This window comes from Vicia villosa, linkage group LG2 (assembly GCF_029867415.1).
Source record: "Vicia villosa cultivar HV-30 ecotype Madison, WI linkage group LG2, Vvil1.0, whole genome shotgun sequence".
In the NCBI taxonomy this organism is placed as follows: Eukaryota; Viridiplantae; Streptophyta; class Magnoliopsida; order Fabales; family Fabaceae; genus Vicia; species Vicia villosa.
This window is the reverse complement of record NC_081181.1, coordinates 97,834,310-97,844,177: the sequence shown is the minus strand read 5'-3', so window position 1 is coordinate 97,844,177 and position 9,868 is coordinate 97,834,310. Positions and strand designations below refer to the sequence as shown.

General features: G+C 33.4%; 1 protein-coding gene across 1 annotated transcript; it reads right to left on the bottom strand.

The window, feature by feature from the left end:
* Window positions 1-203: 203 nt before the first annotated feature.
* On the bottom strand, window positions 204-1,846 carry LOC131646501 (transmembrane emp24 domain-containing protein p24delta9-like). The gene is made up of 4 exons (XM_058916527.1): window positions 1,610-1,846; window positions 1,312-1,527; window positions 436-512; window positions 204-348 (listed from the first exon to the last, which is right to left on the bottom strand). The coding sequence occupies exons 1-4, from the start codon at window positions 1,844-1,846 to the stop codon at window positions 204-206; spliced, it is 675 nt and encodes a 224-aa protein (XP_058772510.1).
* Between the last annotated feature and the right edge of the window lie 8,022 nt (window positions 1,847-9,868).

Sequence of the window (9,868 nt, the reverse complement as noted above, 5' to 3'; positions counted from 1 at the left end):
TTTTTTATATTCACACAAAAAACTATAAATATTTTTTAACATTTCAACTTTAGAAACTCAATACGAAGATAATTAAGAAGACCAGATTTATTATTAGCCATGAAACTAAAAATTGATACTTTGATACAAAGATAATTGAAACATGTATACTTCATTGAGCACATAAGAAATTAAGGTGTATAGTTACGCAATAACCAACAAAATTATATGAGTTTCTTTTTCCGAAAAAAGGTCTTCAAATGCCATTGTTGTAATCCAGTAACCAAGAAGGTGACAAAAAATGAAATGAAAATCCACGAGATCATTCTATGTCCTGTTATCCAGTTAAGCTCTAACATTTCTGTATTTCTGAAAGAAATTATTTTGATAAATTAAGATAAGAATCATATCACTAAAAGTTGGATTAGAAATAGACAAACAAATGTAAATGTTTACCGTTGCAAAAGATAAGACATCTCCTCATGTATGGATAATGCAGTTTCATGTAAAATTTGTATCTCACGTGCCATTCCCTGTCACGTGTTAAAGAAATCATATCAAGCTATTTAATTATTTTCATTACTTATTCATTTTGATTCTCAAATATATTTTTATTATAAATTTAACATTTAATATATTTTTGATATGTAAGATAATCTTGAAGTTTATTTTAATTCTTTAACTTAAAAAAATTATATTAGTCCCTTAATTCTTAAAAACATATTATTTTAGTTATTTTTGTCTAATTAATAACAAAAACATTTTTTAAGTTAAAAGATCTAAATGAATCTAAGATTAACATTTACAACCAAAAATACTATAATGCTTAAATTTATTCTTAAAATAATAAGTAAAATAGTTTCTTTTTAAAATGGAAAAATAGTTTATAATATATAAGATAAGATAAAGCTCCAACAAAATATAAAGGAAAGTACAATTGTATCATTTTACATATTTATAAAGCAAAATAGTTATGTACTCACTTTATATTTTTATAATATGACATATTTGACTGCCATCATATATTATTGTATTTTATAAACTTATTAATAGACTTTACTTATTATTTATTATCAACATAAATAATTTTATAATAATGTCCAATTAGACTTTATATTTTTTAAATATATAATTTCTAAAAATACATAAAATTAAAAAATATAAATATATGTAAATGGTATGATGCAATTCAATGTATGCATAGATTATTTTCTCTTCAGCCACAAATACTAATAAAACATGGAGTATCAACATAATTGATAAATTGCAATATATAAAGTGATATTGTTTTATGTAAATATATACATTACACTAAAAATTTGAGAAACTTACATCAATTTGGCTTCTCTTTAAAATATTGGGCTGATCTAAGGTTTTGACTCCAGTTTTCATCTCAAAATCAACAGACAGTGTCACTTTAGGGTCATGAGTTGAATCCATAAAACATATAAAGTATTGTTCACTTATATATGCAATAAATGAAAATTGCCCTAATTGAACATTCTCGGCAAAATGAAATATTTCTGGCCTATCTCCATGCGTAGAAACCTAATAAACATCAACAATTAAATCACAAATAATAACCTAATAATCAAATTAACATAACTAGCATAAAATTTTAAATTGATACCTCAACAGAGATAGTGTAGTTAGGAGGCAACTTGTCATGATCGACGATGGAGTACTTTCCAACTACCATCGAATTCTTGTTTATTTCTTCGGTGAAGCATCTTGCAGATTTACCATATTTATTAGTATATGGTAATTCAAATCTCATGGAATGAACTGAATGTGAAAATACTCCTATAGATACACAAAGAAGACAAAGAAAATATGATTGGTGTGTGTTTAATCCAAGCATATTCATGATTGGTATTGAAAGGAGGAGGAGAAGAAGAAGAAAGTGAAAGAATCGATTAGTGGATCTTGTTGAGAATTATGACTATTAAATTTATAGAAGATTTATAACGGATATGTGCAAACCTCTAAGGTATGTGTTAAGAAAATTAGTAATAAATAAATGTAATTGAATACATTGAATAATGATTGCATCTAATTATAGTTAATGGTGAATAATTTCTTATAAAAATATATAGAAATTAAGATAATGCTTAAAGATGATATAATAATATTAATTTTTATAAAATATTTTTATTTTTAAATACAACAATTTGTAAATAATTATTTCACTCACCAAATAATCAATTTATTAATTAGAAAAATAGAAATTAATATGAAAAAAAAATATATACATTGTAAGTCCGTGTAAAATTATTTTACACCAATAACCCAACAACCTAATGTATCCAAACAAATCATACTTCAATTCTTAAAATGATTTGACAATTTATTTTGTTTTTATTGAATGATACTGTAAAACTATTTTATACTATCCGTGCATATTTATTGCACTCAATTATTTATGCATTGACAACGTTTTTATACATATATTTAAGTAAAGTTTCAAAAATAATATTTCCACCATACTTTAATTAGATGTATTTGAAAGGAAAATTTGATTTTATATATATTTATTATATTATGTTTTATTTTATGAAAAACTAAAATATAATATTAAAATACAAAAAACAAATTCTATATAAAAAATCAGCCACCACAAAAAAGTAACCGCAAATATTTTTTCTATAAATTTTTATCCATATAAAAAAAATAACAATTTTATTAATTATACATATAAAAAAAATTCTAATAAAATATAAACATAGAGGAGAGTAAAAAAATAATTCTAAAACAGCTACCACCGTCCAATATCCAATATAGACGAGCTAAAGATTAAATTTAAAAAGTTAAATACTCATTTTTTCTCTCTCATAAGGGGCGAATTCGAAAAGCGCCCATGTAAAAAAAACACAGGTTTCCTCTTTGACTTTTCTATATTCCCCTATTATAACAGACAGGAGCGGTTTTAAGGTCCGGCCAGGCTGGGCACATCATGCCTAAGCTCTGGCCCAATTTTTTTGTTTGAATTTTAGGTTAAAAAAAGTCAAATAATATGTAAAAAAGGGCACACAAAAAACAGAAAGGTCAAAAAGAAAGGGAAGTAGGAAGCAAAACAAACACAACATCCACTACGACGAAGTAAGACTACGACTTTGGAACCTGAATCCTCGATCTATTTTTTTGATGCTTTGGAGTTTTGCCTTCTTTTTTACGGTAAACTACTTCTTACAGTTATGTTTTCATAGTTTCGAGTTAATTTTTCGATACAATTTTGAGTCAGTTCTGGTTTTACAGTTTTTAGTATTGATTTTAAATACTAGCATACAATATTATGAAGCTATGTGGATGAATGTTTACCTAGTTAAAAATCAGAAAAATACAGCCTTTAGTCTTGCCCACAAGGTGTTTGATAGAATGCTTTAACCAATTTCTCGCCTCTTTTCGCTTCAATTCTTTCACTTCATGGTATTGAATTATTGTTGTTGTTGATGATGATTGTTGTTGTTGCAAGTTTTGGTTAATGAATCGGTATCGAATTGCTGTTGTTACCACCATTTTGCAACTTGCACACCAAGTGTTCGGTAATTTTCCTCAATGAAGTTTCTTTTTCTTTTTCGCTTATATTTCTTATGAGTTATGTTGTTGAATTATTGTTATTGATTGTTTCACTTGTTGAACTTGTGAAGGAAGAAAGGATTTGTCATTGTGTGGTATGTTTTTAGTTTTATGGTTACTGACAACACAAGGTACCAAATTTGATTGAGTATAGGAGGTAGGGGTGTTCATGGGTCGGTTTGGGTTGAATTTAGCCAAAACCATAACCCAACCCGTACATGGTACACTGGTTTGGGTGAGGAAAAATAACCACCCATAATATTATTGGGTTGGTTTGGATAAAACCACAAATTTGTGGGTTGGATTGGGTTGGGTAATGGGTTACCCAATATTGTTTTTCCTTATATAATTATGATATGTTACATTTTTTCTTAATAAATAGTTTAACATGTTACTGCTATTTTTTTAAACATCAAATGTCAAAATGTATAATGAAATTTATCATAAACATATATTTGTAAAAACCAAAGTTACATTACAGTAAAACCTATAATTGCATAAAATACTTGCAACTTGTTAGAATTAGCATCAGAATCATTAAAATGTGGCATCCTAAATAAGTTAAAATCATTACTTACTAAATAAAAGATGTTCAAAAAGTTGAAATTGAAGCAAGAAAAATTAAAAACATCAAAGTCATCACTTGTCAAATTACAAAAAAGAGAAAAAATATAGTCACTCAATAACCCATGGGTTTTGTGGGTTGGGTGTGGGTTTACCCATAACTCAATTATTTTGAATGGGTTTTCATTTTTGAAAACCGTATTAACCCAATAACCCGACCCAACCCACTTTTTTGGATCGGTTTGGGTGGATTTTACTGGGTTTATTGGGTTTACCCAATCCATGAACACCCCTAATAGGAGGAGATTCAATTTATGTTACATGAGGTCCAATTTATGTTCTATTTATGCTCTATACCAAAACAATGTTAACATGAGCGGTTTTACATGAGGTTCAATTTATGTTTAATTTATGTTAACACAATGTTAAACTTGTCTCATTAGTTTGAAAGAACAAGATTGGTTTTGCATCTGGCCTTGAGTTTTTATGATAAATTTACATGGTATCTTAGATAACAATTGTGTACTCTAAATCTAATGGTTTGTATCTAGTGTGTAGCTTTTGTTAAACAGATTCTGACTCTAGTTAGAAGGCGTGTGACGTCATCAGGTTCTAAACTCAACACTCTGGAAGAATACCTTTGGTGTGTTACAAAGTTAAGTCAAGATTCTGGAATGTTTCTCATGCAACGGTTCTAAGAAACATTAGTATAATAGCTTCTAATCTGGACTTTGCAAGGAAGCTTTGGAGGCCTTCTAAAGCTTTGCTTTTGTTGTTCCAAGTTCTGAAGTGCTGAAGACAAGGTTTTATTAAATGAGTTCTGAAGATCGGAAGACATTACTTCTGAAGACTCTAGAGACAAGGTTCTGCTGAACAACTTATAAAGACTCCAAAGACTTAGGTTAAGAAGAATCAAGTTCTAATTCTTCTACAACATGCTTCAATCAATATACATCAAAAGCCTCTGAAGAAATAGAAGATAAAGATCAAGACTGGCTTGCGTGAGATGGTAAGTATAAAAGTACAAATTACACTGTGACCACTACTCTAATAGGGTGGCGTAAAGACAATCCTTTTTGTACTTGTTGTCAACCATTCCCACCATGATCGTTGGGGACAAAACAACTGGTTTTATGTTTCTTATTCTACCCTCCAACGAATCTCTTTTTCAGCTATAAAAGGTGGACTTGAAAGAATTTGAATACAACAAATGAGTTCTACAAAACTACTCATAAATGTTGCATACACTCTTTTGAGATATTATTTGTATAGTTTTGTATTCTTGGCAAGGAGATTTTGTTCATATCTTGTTGCTAACACTTTTGTGTTGATATACTTAAACATTGTGTAATCAGTTTGTTAGAAGCATCTCTGTATACACATCTTTGTAATCAATGGTTGTTGATAGGTTCCTTGAAAGACTAGGTGTAGTCAGGATTCTCAAGAAGACTTTGGATGCAGTCATAGAGGATTGGCAATAAGGATTAACTGACTTGTTGGGGTTGTCAGCAAGGTTGATCAAACTTATTCTGGTTGTCTGCAGCTTGACAATAACGATTGACGGACTTGTTAGGGTTGTCAACAAGGTTGATCATACTTATTGTGGTTGTCTATGGCTTGACAATAAGGATCAACAGACTTGCTGCGGTTGTCAGCAAGATTGATCATACTTATTATGGTTGTCTGTAATCGATTGATTATAGTGAATTAAGTCCTTATGGATAAGGAAAATTACCTTGCGGGGTGGACTGGAGTAACTTAGTTAACAGTGAACCAGGATAAAAATAATTGAGAAGATGGAGGATGATGAAATAGTTGAGACTATGTTCTAAAGATTTCAAACCTTGATTGCAAGACTGAGAGTTCTGAAAAAATGATATTTAATGTTAGACCACGTGAAGAATATTATCATAAGCTTTCCATCCAAATAGAGGCATTTGGTAACTACTTACAAAGGATCTGAACAACACTTATCTGGAAGAACTGGCGAGTTCTTTGAGAAGTCACAAGATTGAGCTAAAACAAGATAAACCTCAAAAGAGAGGAAAATATGTTGCGCTTAAATCTATCAGAAAATATAAGAAGTCTAAAGCTCTTCAAGCAGAAGAGATTGAGGATTCAGAAGAAGATTCTAATGAAGTTAAAGATGAGTTGTCTCTACTGTCCAGAAGGGTTAACCGTCTCTAGAAGAGAAATCAAGGTAACAGATTCAGAAGTACTAGAAGAACTGATGGTCGCTTCGAGTCTACTTTTGGTCAAAGAAGGTCCAGTGGCAAAGAAGCCACTTGTTATGAGTGAAACGAGCCAGGAAACTACAAGAACGACTGTCTTGAAATTTAGAAGGACAAGCCCAAGAAGAAAGCTCTCACGAGCAAGAAGAAAGGGCTGATGGAAACCTGGGATGACTTTGATTCTTCTGAAGATGACTCGGAAGAAGAACATGTTAATGTGGCACTGATGGCCCATGTTAGAACTTCGGATGCAAATATCCCTCTAGAAGATGAAACAAACTCTGATTCATACACATAAGAGGCATTCTCTAAAGAGGTATTTTCTTACCTCACTCATTATGAATTAACTTCTTATTTACTTGAAATTCTGGAAAAACATGAGTTACTCAAGATTGAATTCAAGGAACTTAAAAAGTCCCAGGAATCCACATCTTCTAAAAGCAGTAAGCTTAAGGAAGATCTCTTCATTATTAATGAAGAAAAATTCTTTCTTAAATATGAGAACTTTGCTCTCAAAGGCACGAGATTTCTTCCAGAAGGTTTTGCGAGTACTTTTGATGTCATTGAGAAATATGACAAAGCTTTTCAGAAGTTCTTAGCCAGAAGCATAAGGAGAAGCATGATGGCTTCTATGATCTATGGCGTGAGCAGAAATGAGACCAATGGTATTGGCTATAATTCCTATGACAAACCTAATTCTCATAAGGAATAAAAACCTAATACTCTTCATTCCCACTCTGTCTCTGCTGGATTTGTGCCTAAAGATAAAGGAAAAGAAAAAGAGAAATATGCTTCTGAACCTAAGGCAAAACCTTTGACAAAACCTTCTCGCTTTAATTCTTGTTGAATTTCTGGAACTTGCAATACAGATGCCAAGACAGATGTCTCAACACATACACACACAATGTTAGGACAGATGTTATAACATCACCTGCTAACATAAACCAGATAGTGCAAAAACAAAATTGCAGAAAGATAAATAACACAGATAATTGTTAACCTAGTTCAGTGCAGCTCACCTAATTTAGGGGCTACCAAGCCATGAAGGAAATCCACTATAATAGTATTAGTTCAAAGCCTAAACAATCCCATTTTACAACTTATCACCTAATCAGTGCCCCATGCAAATTCTACCTATAAATTGTAACACCCTGGATTTCCGCTTACCCCGCAGGGCTTCCGGCCTACCAAGCATGTCACCAGCTTAATCAATAATCCCCCCTAGGTCCGCTTACCGGCTGCCCAGGAAATATTGTTTTTGCCTCCCGCAGGAATCGAACCATGTACCTAGGGGTTAAGTACATATTCATAGCAATTCCTGCTACCAATTGAGCTACTAGCTCAAGTGGTAGCAGGAATTGCTATGAATATGTACTTAACCCCTAGGTACATGGTTCGATTCCTGCGGGAGGCAAAAACAATATTTCCTGGGCAGCCGGTAAGCGGACCTAGGGGGGATTATTGATTAAGCTGGTGACATGCTTGGTAGGCCGGAAGCCCTGCGGGGTAAGCGGAAATCCAGGGTGTTACATTAAAAGGCGCCTTTTTTTGTAACAGCCCGAGCCTTCGGCGTTCCCGACACTGTCACCTCATGATCTTCTCCACCCCCCTCACTAGTAGAGTTTTTGCCTTTCGTGGGAATCGAACCCTGTACCCTGGGGTTCAAGTACATGTTCATTCCATTCCCACTACCAATTGAGCTAACTAGCTCAAGTGGTAGCAGGAATTGCTATGAATATGTACTTAACCCCTAGGTACATGGTTCGATTCCTGCGGGAGGCAAAAACAATATTTCTTGGGCAGCCGATAAGCGGACCCAAGGGGGGAGTATTGATTAAGCTGGTGACATGCTTGGTAGGCCGGAAGCCCTGCGGGGTAAGCGGAAATCCAGGGTGTTACATTAAAAAGGCGCCTTTTAATGTAACACCCTGGATTTCCGCTTACCCCGCAGGGCTTCCGGCCTACCAAGCATGTCACCAGCTTAATCAATAATCCCCCCTAGGTCCGCTTACCGGCTGCCCAGGAAATATTGTTTTTGCCTCCCGCAGGAATCGAACCATGTACCTAGGGGTTAAGTACATATTCATAGCAATTCCTGCTACCACTTGAGCTAGTAGCTCAATTGGTAGCAGGAATTGCTATGAATATGTACTTAACCCCTAGGTACATGGTTCGATTCCTGCGGGAGGCAAAAACAATATTTCCTGGGCAGCCGGTAAGCGGACCTAGGGGGGATTATTGATTAAGCTGGTGACATGCTTGGTAGGCCGGAAGCCCTGCGGGGTAAGCGGAAATCCAGGGTGTTACATAAATCAACATCCAAATATGAGAAATTCCATCTCACTTCCAATCACCTCAGTGAAAAAAATATTCACAAACTTTGTGACCAGAGGAACCAAATTGAAATATTACACTTTTAAATAAACAATACTTGATCTTGCTTAAAAGCTCCAATCAAGAATAATACTCTACTCTCTTGCTTAAAAGCTTCAACAGTGAGAACATTCAGTCTACCTCAATGTATCAGAAGATACATGAGTGACATACAAACAAGAACACACGAAGAACTTGAACTTCTCTCAAAACCTAAACCCTTATTACACTCACGATTTTCTTTTTGTGAATGCTTGCTATTTTAGGTCTAGCAAGTCCTAGACTCTTGCAGAATGAGCTTGGACTCTTGAAACACATCCAATCTTCTCCTTTTTTTAATTAGTTAAAAGATCTTTACACAAAATAGGAACAAATAAAATCTAATCAGATATAAGTTTCCTAAAAAAATCTCAAAGATACTTTTTTATGAAACCAAGTCAAATCTACATTTATCCTAAAAACTCCATGATTGGTTGCGCCTGTCTGAGTATCTGAATCTTCCAGAATCTCATATTTTTCAATTAAAGATTCAAGGATTAAAAACCCGTCTAGACTATCAAGATGTTATGGTATAGGATGTCAGAACATCTGTCTAAACGACTCCAGAGCGCTATCCTTACTCCTCAACAAGCTATTCCTGATCACCTGCGCGTTACCCATGTGGAGGTAACATTTAAACAAAAGGGTGAGTAACCATAAACATTACAAACAGTATACGAAATTGACATAGTAATTATTAATGATAATACCATCACCACATCATGTACACACAACATCACTAAGACATCAATTCACATCACAATATCATCAAAACATCTTTTACACCAATCATCATGCAAGCACACAAACTATGAAATTCAACTTCACTGACTCATGCATGTGGTACCAAAGAATCACTTATGACATTAAGTCATCTACCTCCAAAGATCCCCACCAATAGGATCGGTTCCCACTTGGAACCAGAGCACATCTTATAAACACACACAATCCACACAATGAGATTGATGCCATCACTGGACCGAAGTCCTAACATATGCCATGAATGCATGATACACACAATACAAAACAACACGACTCCTACTGGTAAAAGTGCATCATCATTCACGTACTTGTCACAACATCATATTCACAAACAACATTTTTCG

Bases quoted from the DNA above. Each gene is read 5' to 3' on its own strand.
- LOC131646501 (XM_058916527.1), bottom strand. From the start codon at position 1,846: ATGAATATGCTTGGATTAAACACACACCAATCATATTTTCTTTGTCTT. The intron at 1,528-1,609 runs GTATCAATTTAA...GATGTTTATTAG, and splicing joins ACTACACTATCTCTGTTGAG to GTTTCTACGCATGGAGATAG. The intron at 513-1,311 runs GTAAGTTTCTCA...AACACGTGACAG, and splicing joins TAAAGAGAAGCCAAATTGAT to GGAATGGCACGTGAGATACA.